This window comes from Brassica napus, chromosome A8 (genome assembly GCF_020379485.1).
Source record: "Brassica napus cultivar Da-Ae chromosome A8, Da-Ae, whole genome shotgun sequence".
Classification (NCBI taxonomy): Eukaryota; Viridiplantae; Streptophyta; class Magnoliopsida; order Brassicales; family Brassicaceae; genus Brassica; species Brassica napus.
Window position 1 is genome coordinate 10,609,128 of NC_063441.1, and position 19,284 is coordinate 10,628,411.

The following is a 19,284-nucleotide window of genomic DNA, read 5'->3' on the forward strand; positions in this document are numbered from 1 at the left end:
ATTAAACAAAATATATCAAATTCCAGGGAAGTTCCACAAATATGTAGAAAATATTCGATAGAGAACACTGTCTACAAAAAAAACTAATACTCTTTCAAAACAGAAGTTGAGACATAATCTGAATATGTATTACTAAGAAAGATAATTTTTTTATAAGCATACTATAAAGTATCATACGACTACGACTACGACTACGACTCTAGAGTGAGACGTGGAAGACAAAACCTTTTCAAACACAAACATTTTATGTGACAAATGACTTTTAAAATATAGTAACATGTCTAAGACTCACGTATTAACATATGGACATACATTAAAATATGTTATAGATAAGGTGTTCATAAATAAACGATTAACCAAAACTTTTTAATGTTCACTAGTCCTAACATGGAACATCTGAAACAGAGATAATACAACTAGAGTTGTTATATGTCGGTATAATAGAGAACATAACACACTATGAGCTGTTTTGTTCGTATTTCGTTCGATCACAGTAGATAACACATTGATACAGATAAAACACTAGGTCCAATTTTACATATAGTTTGTTACACAGAATGAGAGAAGATTATCGTATTTTAACACAAGGAAGATTTCACTTTTTTATGTTTCTTAACAACATTTCATGAATACTAAAAGAAGGTGCGTACGTTTTCACTTCATCACGGCGAGGTTTAGCCGTCTTTGAGTTGCACCGTACAAGCGAAAGAGACTAAAAGCGGAAATGCAAGAGACGAACACCATAGCAATGGAGGCAATAGAGGCGCTGGCAACCACTCCAGCTCCTTGGTAGCAGAACTTGGAATACATATTACACACTTTCATCCATTGCAGCTTCTCCTCACCTCTTATTCCAATCACACCAGACTCTGATGCTGCTGCTATAGCCGCAACACTCATGTAAGCCATAGCCTGTTCTCATTTACACCCCCATTACGTTACAAGTTTAGACTCTTAAAAACAAAGCAACATTCCTACCAACGTACATTCAATTCTACTATACCCAACCAAACCCATTAAATGCTGGTAGACTTTTCAACATATAGCAAAACCCTAATTTGACCCGACCCGGGCCGACCATGTTGAGATCCAAACGACAAAGCCAAACTATCACAGCTACTTCACTAGTTTTGGCAACAGTAATGTATGGAGAAAGAAACACAGACTAGACTAGACTCACTCACCTGATCAACGGAGAAAATGGCCCAAGCAAGTGGCTTGCTGAACAAAACACTTCCTTTCATCGAACCTGCCACGCATCGAACTGACTGCAACGATGAATAAGCTGCAGCTATCCCATTCGCGACCACCAAGAATCTGCATTCAACAAAAACAAAACAAAACAAAAATATTACTAAATTTACAAATCTTTCTCAAGTGAAATGAGGGTGGCTTCGACTCACACAAGCGACTTCATGTCGGTGTACTTGGCCCTCTTCTCAACTACGAAGATTCGCTTGACCTGAGTATCTGTAACCATCAGAATAAGTGCGAGGAGAGCGAAGACACTCACGGAGCAGCGTAAGAGAACCTCCGTGAGCCTAAGCCTCTGGTCGATCAACTTCATCTTGCCTCCGTGGTAGCTGGCCACGTTTCCGGGACTGATTCCGATCCCCAGATAACTCATTTGTACCCTTAGAGAAAATCTAGATTTCGGACAAGACAAGAGTCCGTAGAGACCAGAGAGTGAGAGAGAGAGAGAGAGAGAGAGGAAGTAAAGAGACCAGTTAGTTGAAGAGTTATGGCCTTATTACATAGAGAATGCTCAATATGTCCCACTTTACTTTTACTAAAAAAAGAAAAGGCTTCATGCTTTAAAACTTCACATCACTTCTAAACATCTTCTTATTGCTTACATGACACTTTCACAATGACTTTGGGCAAACCTTAGTCTTAACATTTTTTTCTCTAGAAAGATTTAATAAATTACATTTTAATAGTTCGCGTTTATAACAAACTTAGTCTACCGTTTATATTTTAAACATTGTTTAACAAGGATTATATTTTAAAATAAACTTTGCTATAAAAGTTTGACCTAACTCGCAAGAAACGGTCTGGTCTTATGGCACTTGATACTGTTATTCAAAGCTTCTTCACAATTAGAATGAGTGTATTGCAAACGTCTGAGTACTAAAGATAATTCAAAAAAGAAATTACCTATATTGAATGAAAAATTAGAGGATCAAGAACAACGCTGTCAAGTATTAATAACATTAGAGACGTGGACTATTTTATAGTAAAATTGTTATCATCTTTTCACAAACACCGAAACAATTCACAAGACGAACGTTAACAAAGCTTCTACTGGTAAAAGATTTAATCCTAGAAAACAAATTCAGCCTACACCTAAAGCGCATAAAACAGAACCATGAACCTCGATCTCTGAATTATATAACTCTTTGCAAGTGAAGATGATGATAATCGATTTTTACTCAGTAATAATCAAGGTATGTCTTCAAATGTTCATTGTCAGGTCAATAAATTTTGGTTATGAGGGAATTTCTATATCATTTGACTAATATTAATTATGTGTGCTGTAGACAAAAGTATGGTTGCCAAGCATTATTTTGATCACCGAAACATGGCTTAAGTGAAAACATGGGTTCAAAATGGAAGAGAGATGGCCTAGCAAGTACCCATTTCAAATCTATACTCACGTTAACTATAAATCACGCAAGGTACGAGTCATTTTGGTTTTCTCTATTTGTGGTCGGTCAATAGTCAATCTAATTGAATCCCTTGAACTAAAGGAGAAACAATTATTTACTGCCGGTATAATAATGCTTACAAGAAAATTAAAATTTTACATGCAATATACAAATTAGCGTGATACACAATTGAAGAATCAATCTCATATGGTAAATATACTTTAATTGTTTCTCCATTTTATAACAAGGTATATACACATATTATGAATCAATCTCATATGGTAAGTGTAAATTTGTCACCAAGTTTCGTGGTACAATTTAAGAAAAGAAGATATTTTTTTACTAAGTTTATACATTCAGCCATTAATCCGAATATATATTATCCTAAATAATCTCGGCCATAATTCGCATAGAAATCAAATTGCCAAATCTGTAGTTTCATAGTTATTGCGTAAAGTTACATAGATAATGCTTGGCAGTTAAAACAAAGGTATGGTTTATATTTTCATATCTAACTGATAACCTACCTATGCCGTTATATATACCGTAGAAGGCTTCAGATTAAAAACAATCATTTAGGCCAAACGTTAGGCCTTTATGCTATAAGTGATCCTTTAAGCATAACTCTTTTAAATATAGGGTCGGTCCATCAATAAATAAATTATATAATTACTAAAAAATTAAAAAAAATTAATTCGATCAAATACATAAATTTTATTTTTTCATACAATATTTTTTAAATAATTTATATATATATATTCATCATGCGTAAGGCACATATCTTATAGTAGTATAGTATTACAACACAAACCTAGTTGAAATCGTTTTAAATTCAGTTCATAACTAATTCAAGTTTTGGTTACCTAAATATTTGTATGTGACCCGATATAATCATGCTAGTCCACAAACTTAGCAAGTCTAAACAATTTTGCATTAACGATTGATGGTGACATGATTTAGAAATGGTCGTTAATAGGAAGGAAACATAAAGAAAATAAAATTAGCAACTAACAAATCCATAATCACATGAAATATTAATTGAAGCTAAAAATAAAGCAATATTGTTTAAATTCCATAGTCAAATTTATTTTTATAATCAAATATTTTTAAATGAAGTTTTCAAAACATAAAAAAAAAGTCAAAACAAAAGGAAAATCATCCAAAAGCAAAAACCTTCAAATTTCAAATGCGATTTTGAAACTCAAACTTCAATAATCACGTTGACAAAAAAAAACTCAAACTTCAATAGTCTTCAATTCTTACATTTTAAAACTCTGTAAAAAAACAAACAAATATATAAACAAGTCATACGAAGTACAGAAACAAACAAATACAATGGAAGAACAACTAAACTAATAAAATCATACATCTTTCGAATTGTTCTAGCATTTCAATTTTAACTAGAATCTGCTCATTTGTAAAGATTCTTTCACAAAAGTTGATGTCATTTTGCATCTACTTCTCAATACACATCAAAACTTTTATCATATAGTGAGTTGGAAAACTCACATATGGCTCTAAAATTTTACCAATAGTGCTAAAAACATTTTCTAATGTCACATACATGAAATTTGCATTGCAACCACATTTACCCATCTATGCCAAAACCAAAATTTAATTGTTTACATTCCACAAAAAAGGTGAAAAAATATATCAAATTCAGGTCTCATCAACTATATTTCTAATTTATCACTAATTATAGAGTAAACAATTGGAACAAATCCAACTCTATAACAGAGTTACTCTATTTTATAGTAAATATAGATAAAATTATAGATTATTATTGTAGATGATCTAAAATTTAAATACTTATTTTAGGTAATAATTTGGATTTTTGATTATTATTGATTACTAATTTGGACCGAGTACAAATTTGATATAAGTTTTTTTTTTTTGTTTCTAAAAGTTTTGGGATTTTCAGATACTCCGAATGCGGTTTGAATAAAATCCATATTTCGGAATACCTTAAAATAAAATTTATTTATATATTTTTGTTAAATTCGGTTTGGTTCGGATTCATTTATGTCGGTTCAATTTTAGATTTTTAGGTTCGTTTTCTCACGCATCCCTATAATCTACTATCTGTAAAAGCTAAATTACATTATATAAATCTCGGGTTAGAAGATTTGCAAATCCACAAACGTTTTAATCAGAAAAATTAAAATAAGAATAAGAAAGTTGACAAAAAAAATTAAGAATAAGAAAAGATTAATAACCGGATAACTGTATACAACTATTAAGATGGGACTTTGTATGGCCCCCGCACACAAGTACTACACTGACAACTATAAATGAACATTTCTCTTCTTATTTATTACGACTTCACATTCCCGATTAGCCTCTAACCAAACCCATATTTGGTTTATTTGATTCAATGCCCATGTTAGAAATGAAGATATAAATAAATGTGACACTTGCACTTTCATGTCTTATCAAACAACATATGATTTAAGTTGTTTTCATAATTAATTAAGATCAACCGCTAATGAGAGTCGGTGGAAGTGGATATTATTAGTTTTTTACCGATACTAATTTCCCTTCTTTTTTTTTTTGGCTTTTTGTTTTTATATAGGTTCCGGTGTAATATACTGGTACATCTTAATGAAGCACATGCACTGCGTGGTGCTAAATAAGTACAGACTACCACGGTCCACGCGTCTTTTGGCTGTCCAAAGTCGGCTAATTCAAAGATGAAAAACGACAATACGTAAGAGGAGTGGAGACTGATGTACTGTAATGACATTCGGCCAATGTCGTTATGAAACACACAAAACAACTTGTTATTGGTCAAATCCAACACAAACTGGAGAATACGATTCACATCATGTACAAAATTGCCAAGGTAGATGATGAGAAAAAGAACCAAGTCTGACCATAAATGTCTCCTAAAACATTAGACTCCAGTCACTCCAGGACTGTGATTTAGAACTCCACGAACCTACACACATATTTGCTCACTCTGGTTGAGAGTATCAGCCACGGTATGATCCCAACCTGCATTTCCACAAAACCAACACTCTCATTCCCACAACACCACGAAAGAAATGGATGGAGAGAGAAGAAACTTACCATCACATGGCCTGTCAAGTGACCTCCTGTCCCCCAAGATAGCAAATTCCCTGAGAATTACACCACATTCATTATTTTTTTAACGTATGTTGTACCAAAGCCAGCGTTAACCAGCAAATCTAACTTTACTTACCAAAGGGTTGAACAAGCTGCTTAGCAATAATGGCAATTGGAGTCCTCCAGAACCAAAGTACCAAGATTACATATACCAAAACCTAGAGACAAAGTTCTTATTACTTCTCAAATAAGGAGTTCTCAAAAAAAAAAAAGAAGAAGCCTGAATCACACCACTTTAGTTACCTTTGAAGCAAGCAGAACCTTTCCATACATATCGTATGACAGATTAATTTCTTTATTCTGCTGCTCCAAATCTGAATTTCACAAAAAAAAAAACATAAACACACATACACAAGACCAAAAAAGATTAAATGCTATGGTAGGTCCATCCATCTACCACCAGAATGCATTCATTTCTAAATCTAACTACCCTATTGCATTACCATCACACTATAGAGCTGACATGTAACAAAACGCATACTCACATTGTGCAAGTTCTTTCTCTTTAGCAGCTGCAGACCTCCTAAGTTTAGCCGCTTGAGCAAACGTGGCAGGCCTGAACCAAACATAAAACAAACTCACTCACATGGATGTTTCCACCACAGCTTCAGACAAAAAAACATGAACACAACAAACTACTAACTGAGACAATCCAGTGGCCTCTCTCAAAAGCTGCTTAATCTCAGATCTAAGCTCTGCCTCCCTCGTGTTCTTCGACCCTTTCTGTATAAATTACACAAAGAATGTGACTTTTCAAATTGGATTACTCATGAAAACGTTGTTTGTATATTACCTTCTTCAACTGGTCTAGCCTCTTTGATAGCAACTGGAAGATGACGACGACGAAGAACGTCAGAGGAGCGGCCACAAAGCCGCGATCTTTAATCAAATTCTCTCCTTCCATCTGAACATTTCAAACTTAAAATCAAATTCGCAAAATAGAAACCCTAATTTGATCCGTCGTAATCCTGCGTTAACAACAATTGATCTGATTCTATAGAGATTGCACGATGAGGAAGAAACGGTTTCGATTCCCTGTGATCGAATCAGAACTTACAATTTCCGTCGTAGATTTCCAGAATCGCAAGCCTTCTTCAAGCGGAAGAGCTCATTTTGAAACAGAGAAGAGGATTGGTTAAGATCTTTCGAAATAAGAGTACATGACTCTTTTCGTCTCTATTGACAAAATTAAAGCCCTTAAAGAGTAAATAACGATAACTAATGATTTAGCCTTTCTCAGCAGGCTTTATTGGGCTTCTATGTGAGAGACTCGGCCAGTTATATTTAGAAAAACCAACTGCTATTTGAGTTTTTTTTTAAGGCCCTGAATGTATAATACTAACCCCACCACACTGGAGTTAATAATATTAAAAATATCTATATATATTTATGTATCTATATATTTTTATTACAATAATAATTGCATCGCAATTATTCTGTAGTTGTTCCGTGAATTATCATTTGGGTTCTTGATAATGGTTGGTTGCATGCTGTGTTGGTACTCTCTCTCTTTGTTATACACCTTTTATGAAAAATACATAGGTCATTAGTAAACATTTAGAACTATTTGAACACAACGTGTCGTATGTATCTTAAAGTTAAAAATGTGATATATGTTTATTGTCTAGGATTGATTTTCATTAAATCTATGAAGATTATGCACCTCACAAAATGATTTAGGAAGATACTTTCAAGAGAATAAGTTTGTAAAGAAAGAAGACATGCATGAAGATAGTTAAAAGATGGGCACATAATGTATAAATAGACTACTAGAGATAAAGTCTTTCACATCGGAAATTCGAAAAAGCTTAAAAATATATATATAAGAGATGAGTCAATCAACTTATCACCAATTGATTTTAAGTTGAAAACTCATCTAGCTTACATGGTATCAGAATCTGGTTCATACTGTCCAACCAATCCACATCATCTGGTCCAAAGTTAACCCATCGATCCTTGCCCAATTTTTTTGAGATTGACATTCAAAGAGCTATCATCTCGAAAAGAAGTATTAGAGACAGTCTTATATATTGAAAGTTGAAAGAGATCTTAATTAATATATACGAGAGATAAAACAATCAAACCTATCAATAATTAGTTCTACGTTAAAAACTCATATAAGTTGCTGACTTCTAGTCTTTAGTTTCATGCGAGCACAAATCCATTTGAGGCACTACAAATCAATGTGGTTTGTAGATTGTGTTCATATATCGAAGAGGAAAATACGAGGACACATGCCTATGTTTTTTGGTCTTCGGATTTGAGTTAAGAGATATATGTGCATCTCATTGAATGCAAGAAATTTTCTAATGTCGAACTATGGTGTGTTTTAGTGAGTAATACTGTAATTTCAGTTTGGAACCATCTTGTTGTAATTTTGCCTAACTGATCTTCTATATATTAATTAAGAATCATTTTAAAATAATAACCTTATATTTGTAATATTTACAACTGAACCTTGCTGATGTGTTTCTTTATTACATCTCAATTTTGCTAAGATGGCAACATTAGAATTGAATTCAGAATATGTTAGTCCAACTTAATTTATCTAGGAAATGTAACATATAACATAAAACGACTTTAGAATATATACATACTTCAAAATTATTTTGGTCCTTTGGCCATCGAGTGTAGAATACATACATCCACCTTACTCATCGAATTTAAGTAAGTAACGTGTTCCTCTTGGCGTAATAGTTCATATAGAGATGAGGAATCTTTGTAACAGTTATACTCACTTCTCCATCTTCTCCTACAAATAGACGCAAATACCATTCCATATAAGTCATTTAAATCATGGACATCTTAGGAAGATCATAAAAGTGAAGCATCTTCAAAGTTTTATACCATAATACAAGGCACAAACACACAATGTATGCTAACTAGGACATGATTAACGAAAATTCTGACTTCTTTATTTCCGCATACGAGTACTGAAACACGAACAAATGATCGATGAAATGGTTTTGCATGTTGAAAAAAACTTTAGTCTACATCAACCAGTATTGGGTATCTATTCTATTAAAACATGATCATTTCTCATTTTTGACCAATGGTGTCTAACTATTTATTCTCACATCTTACTCTTTCATATTAATAACTGTTGTTAGATATACTCAACCTTTTTCATATTAATAACTGTCGTTAAATAGACTCAACAATTTTTTCAATTTTTTCTCCATATTAATAACATTAAATCAAACTATTTCATTACTCATCATTTTATGAATATTCACGTGGCTTTAGTGGACGTTACTAACCATGACTATTCATGTGGGCAAAACATTATACACCATAGTTGTATAAATGTTACATCACATACATGACGATGAATTAGCAATCTGGTAAAAAAATTATATTAGTCGTGTTCATTTGTGTTCGATGCAACTATATCTGAATGTAACAATAATATGATTTGTATTGATTTTTTCATCCTTAACAGCTAAACATTTTATATGTAGTACCAATAAACTTACATTTGTTGCATAAAGTTGATTCTAAAAAGGGTGCTACTAAATTTAAAGTTTTGCACAAGTAAAACATTAAGCAGTAAAAAAATGTTTGATAAACAAAAAGTAAAATTACATTTGCTCATTTTGAAAAATACTATAATCTTAAAGTTTCAAATGACATTCTATTTAATCAAAACACAAAAATTTCTCTAATATTTTTAGAAATAATCAATAAAAAATATATCCACCTTTTCGAATGACGGATCAAATTCTAGTAATGATATAAACATTAGTCTCTCAGCAGGAGGTGATCTCTTTCTACTCTAACATCATTCTACATAGTATCAAGACAACATACAATAATATAGTGGTCATTTGCTGATAATTTTTCATCACACCATAACCAGTATTGGGTATAATAATCTAACCATTAATATCTTGGCAATGACCACTAAAATCGTATTGGGTATAATGAGGAAAATGTTATAAATAGAGAAGAGAGAAGGAAATAATTGGTGTGTCTTATTCCATGAATAATAACTCCTTATATAGGGATTACAATAGCTTGGATACAAAGTCTAACTTGGAGTGGGGAACAAGTATATCTAAGACTTTCCATATGGACATCACCACAATATTTATAACAATTCCCCTTGATGTCCATCATCATGTCAAAGTGCTTTCAAAACGTCGTAGATGCTGCCTCGTTAAAAACCTCACCAGGAAAACCCAATGGGAAAAACCATGGTTAAGGGAAAAAGAGTGCAGCGCGTAATGATTTCCCCTTATGTGTACATACGTCAAGATCTTTGAGAAAACACATTCTGATAAAGCGAACTAACTTCTTGAAAGTAGCAGTGGTTCATGCCTTGGTGAATAAGTCAGCGAAATTGTCACTTGAATGAACTTTTAGGATACCAACATCGTCATTCTTCTGTAGTGCATGAGTCTTCATATGATTTGATCATTTTCTTGGATTCTCTTTAGAACAATGATAGACTTTCATCTCTGAAACTGTAACATTCTCCTTGGATGTCTATCTTTTGTGTGTTATTTGTTTCCTCGTTAAAACCTTGACATCGAAAAACCTAGTGGGATAAAAACCATGATAAGGAAAAAGAGTACAACGACACTTACTATCATATTTCTTCCCCTGGAAACAATATCTTCAGTATATTCATTCCAATCAAATAAATATCTTCAGAGAATTGAGCTTAACAGAATAAACTCTATCTATTACAATATCGAGGGCCTTTAGATTTCTTGTCCATAAATCTCTTTTGACTTAGACAATAGTTTCTTGGTCCACTTGGATTTCAAACCAAATTTCTTACATACATTCATCAAGATATTCGTCTCGTACATACGAGTTATTCATTTGTAACTATAAAAGTTATTATTATGACTTTGTTTCTAGTCATATGAAATTATATCTTTCAGTTATGAAAGAGATTAGTAACTTTCTCAAATAACACTCTTAAGTATGGTACTTCAAGACTAGTCGTATATATGATCATCCTAAAATCTTTAAGGATCTTTTAAGATAACATCTCTTATTCTAGATGTCGAGTTTGGAACACATAAAAATGTAGTCATTTCAAGATCTTTCTTCCAAACAAACAAATTGTTATAACTCTTCAGGAGTTTGTATTTATAATCATATCAATGATTATATTGATTCATAATCTCTTGATACAAATGGGTACATTTGCTGATCTTATAATTCATAAATCCCATAAAATAGTTTGTTTCAGTTCCATCGAATATGCAGAGTTCCCGAAACTTGATTTTGATACCATCAATCCTTCATGGATTCTATCTTTCAGGGATTAACATTGATCCTTCTTTGTGTGCAACGGCTCATTTACATCTCACTTGTTTTACACCTTTTAGTGTATGGACTACTAGTCCAAATACTTCTCTATTTCCCAAGAAGTTTATATCTTTGTCTATTATATCTTTCTGATTTGGTCAATCATTTCTTTGTGTACACTTTTCAATAGAGTTTTCTTTCATGATCTTTCTCTTCATTTATCATATCAACTGCTACTTTGCATGCATAAATATCATCGACGTTGATTTGCTTTATACATGACATAACATATTGAGATCTATTCATTGTCTCAGGTACCTGAATTTCTTTCAGTCATGTTTAATGTCTCTTATGGAGATCATTCAAAAACTTTAGCCTCGTTTTGACCATTATCAATATATGCTCCTTTTCATATACGAGGAATCTTATCTTAGGAACCAGCATGTCTACCACGCTTCAGGTGTGATTAGCAGTTTGATGTTGTTCTTCTAGAACAACTATTCTTATTGGAGCATTTACAGCTAGTATATGTGACTTGATCACTCTATCTATATGGGTCAGCAAATGTGTCTGGCAACTGCTTTACTAAGCTATATTACTGAATTATCTTTTGGAATTCTATTTCACGTTCTCTTTAGTCCGGGAATCAATGATAATTCATTTCAACTTTCAGCTGTTTACTTTCTCCGCCTTATGTTGGAAATACTAATTCAATTTTACCATTCAAATTGAGCATTACTTATATCCTTCGGAGATGGCTCTAAATAGTATGAATTCATATCCAACATATATTCCCAACTCATCTTAAAGCTCTGTGGTGGAGCAACAAAAATGTGTATTGCACATTCAAAATTCTTAGATGAGAATGTTTGGTTTCTGACCCAAAACCAGTGATGGGAGAATTACTTATAATTTATTGGCTTGGTGCGAATTATGTTGCTCAAATGTTCAATACTTATCCCCATGAACATTCAATAATTATCAAATAATTATCAAATACTTATAGTGAATTCACCAATATTATAAAGATACATAGTGGGTGATCAGTCCACTAACATCTATTTTATTTATGCCAATTACTTCTTTAAGCTGGTGAAAAATTATACTATTATTTGATCTTATGAGCAAGCAACATGTGTCAAATCATTCAGAAGAATCTTCTAGTTCTTCAATGACTATTCACATAAACTGTAAGTATCTTGTGCATCATTACTGAACCAAAATGGTCTAATTGGTCATGCCAAATAATTTGTAAACTTTTGGTTTACAGTATATTTATCTCCATTACACTATTTTGTGTAGTACAATCTGTAAGAGGATGTAGACACTTTCTCAACTATACTTTTACTGCCTTGAGAAATATTTCTATTTTGAAATGAATTTTACATTCCTTTTCTCTTAGTGTCTCAGTATAATTTGTCTCAAATTTCCGTGGGTTTACTCTATGAAGGATTCATCAATCTCAATTTAGTGTAAACATAATCTCTGGATGTTTCATTTATCATAAAATGTGAGATTCTTTAACTCTTTCCCTCGAGATGATAATACTACAGGTTTATCAATCTCGAATGATTCTCATTTTTAGAATCAACAACATCCCCTACATGGGTCATGTATTCTTTCTTAGATCCTTCTTACTTTTGAGACTTATAAGAATATGATGTCATAAGGATTTTAAATTGCATTCTTATATGCAGTACTATTATTTACTCTTCTGGAGCATCATATATATCCTCTTCTGGAACATTCAGTAAATTTTATGCTATCTTGTATTGTACTCACAATAATTTTCTTTCATCTTCAGATGATTAGATGATTGATTCAAATCTCCTATTTATTACCATCTTTATTTTCTCAACTTCAAGTGAGAATATGAGTTCTATAAAGAAACCCTTTGATTTTGACCTTACATCAACAACTCATTGCTTTTCTGAGTCTCAAGGAGACAAGATACAAGTATAAACTTCTTTAGTCTCTTTTGTCAATCATGTGTCTGCTGGACAACATTACTTGTGTAAAAAAATTTCATCACTATGACAGATAAACTCACAACATAGAGAGTTTTTTCCATCAATGTTTATTTATTGATAAAAAGAGTATATAGTCGTGTGTGAGTATAATAATACAATCTCTCCTTTCTCTTACATACCCGATTCCCGAAGCAGATTTGTGGGCTGTTTTTCTAGACACCGGTAAGGCTCCTGGCCGTCGGCGTCAGGTCCTTCTCCCCGTCTTTTGTTTCGTCCTGCTTTGTTCCCGTCTGCTCGTCGTCTTCAGTTACTGGTTCTGTCTTCTGGCTGTATCATACGACTTGTGTCCTATGGTCCCTCTCGAAGCTTCTCACTCCAGATCTTTTCGCCTCCTTGTACCAGCGAAGTCAACGCTTGGGTCTCAGACGTAACCTCCTCTGCTCACCGCCGCCATCGCCCTTCCTACTCTAATTCTCGGCGCCGCTCCTCTATATGGAAGCCCAACCACCAGATCTACTTATCCCGAGCTTTGGCTCGCTAGATCTGGGGGTTCGTGTAGATCTGAATCGCCTCCACCACTCCTCGCCACTTTCACCTACGACGAGACTCACCGTACAGCATTGCAACTCTTTCAATTTGGAGACTAAGTCCATCCACCATCCCCATCTCCAACCGCTGTCTCTCACCCACCTTCATCTTTTGCCTTGCTGGTCTTGGTCCCGCCGTGTATCCCGTCTTCGTTACATCACCGGCTCACCAAAGACTCTACAGAGACAACCCTAACAAAGAAAATTTATTGACATCTCCGGCAAAGCCAAGGCTCGGCCCACTGCGTCTTCTCCTAAGTCTTTACACAAGAGTTTACAAGAGATATCCATCAACAGGATTTACGAGTCCCATCGAACGTGGAGAGGCTGATCCATTTCCAGAGAACGGCGTCGGCGAGATACTGCTCAACAAAACCCTGATCTGCAGTCTCTTGCATTATTCATGGGCTTTGGCTTGGTTACATCTCTTGGGACACAGTTCTATTTTGAGAGGCTCTAGGGCCCTAAGGTTTTACTGGATCTTTATTTCTAAACTCAGACGTTTCAGGCCTTTCTTGTTTTCCGTCTTATTCGAGATTCACATAGTCTCTTCAGAAAGTTTTCTTGGTGGCTTCAGTTGTAGGCGTCTAAAACATCAATTTTAGGACTTCATCCAACAACACCATCTGACTTTGCCAGCTATTATGCTCAATTCAGCATCAAATTCACCAATGGAATCGGAGGTGAAAAGAGTTTCAACCGCCTTATCATTTCGCTTACCGATATTTTTGCTATTCGAACCTTTTGGGATTCACCTAGTCTCTCGGGATATCATAGACGGTTGTAGAGCTAGTCTCTTTCGTTTGACGGGTTACTTATTGGCTTCCTATCCCTCTTTCAATCCCTTTCACTAGGGTATTTCAACGTCTTTTCAGACTATTTGAAGCTCTTCCGAGCTGTGGTTTCAAGGATTCAAGTGAAGATTATCTGCGGATCTCTCTACTTTGAGCTAGTCTCTCCTTGTAGCACTTCTATCCCATATTTTATTGCTTTATTGTCTTTGTTGTTATCTTACCGTCGAGCATACCTCCGATTGTAATCGTTGGAACACCATAGTCTTGATTTAATTAAATTTGTGCACAAAAAGAAAGTATATAATCGTTATACAAACAATTATACAGTTTTAAAGGCGGATACGATCTTGACTCTTGAGCTATGAAAAAATTCACAGTGCTCACTGAAGCAATATCTTCTCGGCAGTGGTCGACAGAGCTCTACAAGGTTCTTGCTGATCTATTCTTCTCTTCTATCTTTCTTTTCTCTCTTGTCACTTCATTCACTCCCAATGTTTGTAATGGTCCAGTTGATGGGCTTGCAAAGACATGTACTTCTTCCATAGTTATGGATCCCAGCTACTTCTTAATCTCTTTAATGAAATTTCTATCAGTTGTTAAAAAAAAAGGACTGTCCTCATGTGCTAGACTATTTGCTGATCTATTAATTGATCTCTTCGTAAAGCTGAAACAACACATTAAATTTTTTGTTCCACATTTGAATGCGTATTTATGTTTTCCATAGACTGAGTTTATCAGATTCTTGCTATCTCCTTGAAGACAATATCAGTGATTCCCATACACCATGCATCGTGATCAAGGAATGAAAATGAATAATGCATTCCTTGTTATTCCTTTTTTATTTTACCATTTATAAGGAATAGTCTTTCCTTTTCATTCCTTCTCATTCCTTTAATTTTAGAGGAATATAGAACAAATTTGTTCCTCTCCCAAAGTGATGAGGAATAATTTTCCTTTTTATTCATATAATTTTATTCCTCTGCGTTTTTTCCATACTCATTTCTAATGTTCCTCTAATGGTCATCAGTTAGATCCTGAGTAATATTTTTTCCTTCTGCTTGCTGAGTTTGAAAAACATGTCACTGATGATCCCCAAACAATAGTCATTCCACAAATGTCTCCAGTCACCCACCCTGATCTTTCGTGTCCGTTGTTTTTGAACAAACCTACGTCAAAGTTACATTTTACCAAACCTGGTGGTGGTCTCTGCCAACGAGTGTTATTATTTGGAGACTATCCTTGAAGTAATTGTTAAGAACAGCTGTTGCACTAATCCAGGCTTTTACAACCTCATGTGTCCTTTTTTTTTTTTTAAACACCAACCTCCTGTGTCCATTTTGGTTGAAGTTGAGGATTTATTTTTTTGTTTTTCTATTTAAATTCAATTGCATCTTGATTTCCAAATTCTCCATAAAATCCAAAAAGACTAGAGTTGTTGTTCCGTAGGAATGTCATCCATTCGTTGGAAATTAAGTAATGATTCTATCATTTTCACCATATAGAGTGGAAAATAAAAATAAGGGTTTGAATGGTAGCATGCGGTGTAATTCTAATAGTATTAAAAACATATAAATAACTATATATAGAAATATTTTATTATTAACTGCAGTGTTCGTCCGTTGAGTAATTAGTTTTACATAGAGTAGTTGTAAGAGCATGATTAATGGGGGATTTCTATGGTGGAGTTCTTAACGGAATATAAGAAAATATCTTTTAACTTTTAACTAAAAAAACGAAGAGCCGGTTCTTAGCTTTTTTAATTAAAAGTTAAGAGACGGTTTCTTATATTTCTCTAAGAACCTCACCCCAAGAACCCTCTATAATTGTAATGGGAGTAAAAGAAATTGGCACGCCTTGTCACTAATCTCTCTCAACTAACCTAAAGACATTTTATGTTTTGTCTCATCCGGTCCCACTTAACTATAATTATGTTAGTCCTCTCTATCTAATTGGGTTTATCATCATATCAGAGCACTATCGATAAGTTCGCAGATACCGAAGCTGAAATTAACAATAAAGAGAGAAACGATGTAAATCCAAACCCTAAACGTCGTATAGCAGCTTCAGCTTTGGTGTATGCATGCCATTACATTCCAATTACTTCCCGACAAACATTTGCTCCCACCACTTTTGATGTGCCTTTCAGGCTTTACATCCCCATGTCCACTTCTCCCTGTTCAAATCCCGCTCTATACTGTCTCGCTTCTTTTGTGAGAGATTGCTACTAATCAAACTTTCCAGATTAATCTAATTAATCAAAATGAAGACATATCGATGATCATTAGGCGGTGGATAACTGGCGAGAACAGCAGGCGCAAGAGCGATCCTTTCACCTCTAGCCAAACGAACAGCGACGGAGAACACATGTTTCGAAACCGAACAGCCTTGTTTCTCAGGAAACACAAAGTTGGAAAGCCAAAACGCAAGGAAAGCCTCGTGCTCCATCTGATCGTCTTCGAAGCTCGAGATCCATGAAACCTGCTTCCCGCTCTCCTTTCTCCGTTTCTCTAGCTTCAAAACTGACTCTTTAATCTCTGAGCTTTCGAGGGGAGTGTATACAGAGGAACCCAGAAGGGAGAAGCCCAGAAGGAGAGTCACGTCCTCGAGGGTTATCGTTGCTTCCCCCCAAGGGAACACGAAGGTTTTGGTTTCAGGGTTCCATTTCTGAGATAGGGAGAGGATGAGAGACGGGTTTCTGCGGATTTTGTGAGTGGATGCTTTGATTGCTTGGAAGATTCCGGATTGTATCCAGATGGGTTTGTGTAAAGCTGACATTTTTCGAAACCAAGACTTGAACTTTTGGTTCGGGAGCCTCCACCCAGAGAAGGAAACGGATAAAGGTGACGACTTTACGCCTGGAGAAGGTTCAGACCCATCAAGGGTGGTGGTTACATGGGGTTTTAAAAGATGGGATTTTTTAATGATGGGTCGAGTGTTGTTCTCACTGGGAAGCACCATGAGCTCTTCCCTCTCTTCAACGAGGTTTCCATGACTGGATGTTGAATCCATTTGGAGAAGAAGAAGAAGAAATGGTTGAGAACGAAGAGACAACGCTTTTAAAACCTAGAAATTTTGTTATTTTTTGTTTGTTTGTGCTCAAGAAATGTTACAAATACCAACCGTATATTATACGGTATCTCAAAGAAACAAATAAACAAGCAATTTTAATGTTTCTAACTAATTATCCATATGTTTCTCAATTTTGTATAAGAAAAATCCAGTTTTTTATAGGTTCTCGATCGACGTAGTTATTTTATTTCCTGATTTTTTCCTATGAAAAGTGTGTTTTTTATGAAAACCCTTTAACAAAAAAAAAGTGTGTTATTGTTGTTACCTATCCATGTTGTATGTCGACGAGTGAGAGGAGATTGATCTTCAAGGAGTCACTGAAGAAAAATAAGCAGAGCCATTTGTGATGGTTAATGAATATACACATGCAACACAACATTTTAGCCATGAGCGTAATTTGAAGCTCCACCACACCAATGAGCCATATGGCTTATATGGATCAAAGTTATACTGACGCAAATACGTGGTTTTATATGTGTGACCGTTGTAGGGTCATTCTCCATATTACATATTTTATTAGATATAGGGCACACACATAAAGCCTGACTAGATCATCACAATATGGGGGAGGATATAAGGTTCAAACTGCTCCCAACAACGGTAACACCCGACCTTGAAATTTTTATGTATGTTTTTCTTGTTTTCAAAAGACTTGTTGGCAGATTGTCCAACATTCTAGTTTCTAAGAATGTCCATCTTCAATTTTTTTTTTGATAAAATATTAAAATAAAAAAGTAGTTTCACCTCTTTATCAAGTGTCGGAGTGGCTATTTAACACTCTTTTATCAATAGGCTAACAACTCGTTGGTGTCTTCAAGTTTAGGTACTTGTTCTGTAATAAAACATGTCGTGTGGATTTACAACTTTAGATTGTTGTATTAACCTTTTAGCTAAGCTAGAGGCCAACCGAGCTTAAGATTACCTGATATTTTTCATGGGCCGAAACAACCCAACCCGCTTATTATTTATTTATACTTTATAAGTCCTAATCCGGAACACTTTATTTTTAGTTCACCAGCCATTAACAATCATACACTATTACTAGACAATTACACTTGAGTATGTTTTCATATGAAAAACACTAAAGAATAACTTGAATCTAAGTCAAAGAGAAAAAAAATCGTGTGAAATCAGAAGAAATTCTCGTGAAACTATATCTAAGTCACTTAAACGATAAAGTTGTCACATATATAGTTAATGAACATACAAGCACACTATTCTTTTATCGTTAAGATGACCATGAACAGATAAGATAAACTAAAATAACTAATTTGAGAACTGATGACAAGTTCAGAAAACTACCAAATATGCTAACTAAAGTGTATGCGTCATCATACAACATAACTAGTTTAGCACCAATGACGCCGGATCATTAGCTAGTAATTAAATCATGAACTATACGAGACTCGCTACAATAATGAGTTAAACAAGGTTAATGCAACTTGTAATCCTGGTAGAAATATCTTGATGAACTTTTTATCTGATTCTTTCTAGGGCATGTATGTCTACATCGTACATGCAACATGCATATCAATATATTGCATGAAACATGTAAGGGAGTATGCATATGGAATATGCTTTGGAAAGGTTAATTATTATTTTTTAAAGGGCATAAAAATTTTAAATTGCAGTGACGAAAAGAGCGTAAGTTTGTTTGGATATGGTCTTCATTTTCTCTATAGTTTCTTCTCATAATGTTATCATTCAATTCAATCCAAATTATTCGTTATTATCGATTTTCCACATACTTTTCACTAGTAGAATTCCATCTTCACTATTTTCTCATTTTAGCATCCATTCAACTCCACTTTTATTCCTCGACATT

The 19,284-nt window shown here is 34.3% G+C and overlaps 3 protein-coding genes across 3 annotated transcripts; all 3 read right to left on the reverse strand.

The window, feature by feature from the left end:
• Positions 1-494: 494 nt before the first annotated feature.
• On the reverse strand, positions 495-1,821 carry LOC106359597 (CASP-like protein 2B1). The gene is made up of 3 exons (XM_013799269.3): positions 1,404-1,821; positions 1,185-1,317; positions 495-912 (listed from the first exon to the last, which is right to left on the reverse strand). The coding sequence occupies exons 1-3, from the start codon at positions 1,625-1,627 to the stop codon at positions 655-657; spliced, it is 615 nt and encodes a 204-aa protein (XP_013654723.1). The 5' UTR covers positions 1,628-1,821; the 3' UTR covers positions 495-654.
• A 3,556-nt stretch (positions 1,822-5,377) lies between these two features.
• LOC106360648 (protein GET1) lies at positions 5,378-7,056 on the reverse strand. The gene is made up of 8 exons (XM_013800275.3): positions 6,832-7,056; positions 6,568-6,678; positions 6,418-6,497; positions 6,260-6,330; positions 6,018-6,088; positions 5,851-5,932; positions 5,718-5,767; positions 5,378-5,642 (listed from the first exon to the last, which is right to left on the reverse strand). Exons 2-8 carry the CDS (start codon positions 6,676-6,678, stop codon positions 5,571-5,573), a joined length of 537 nt encoding a protein of 178 aa, XP_013655729.1. The 5' UTR covers positions 6,832-7,056; the 3' UTR covers positions 5,378-5,570.
• An 8,700-nt stretch (positions 7,057-15,756) lies between these two features.
• Positions 15,757-18,993, reverse strand: LOC111200039. Its single transcript, XM_022690716.2, has one exon. The coding sequence runs from the start codon at positions 17,397-17,399 to the stop codon at positions 16,638-16,640; it is 762 nt and encodes a 253-aa protein (XP_022546437.1). The 5' UTR covers positions 17,400-18,993; the 3' UTR covers positions 15,757-16,637.
• Between the last annotated feature and the right edge of the window lie 291 nt (positions 18,994-19,284).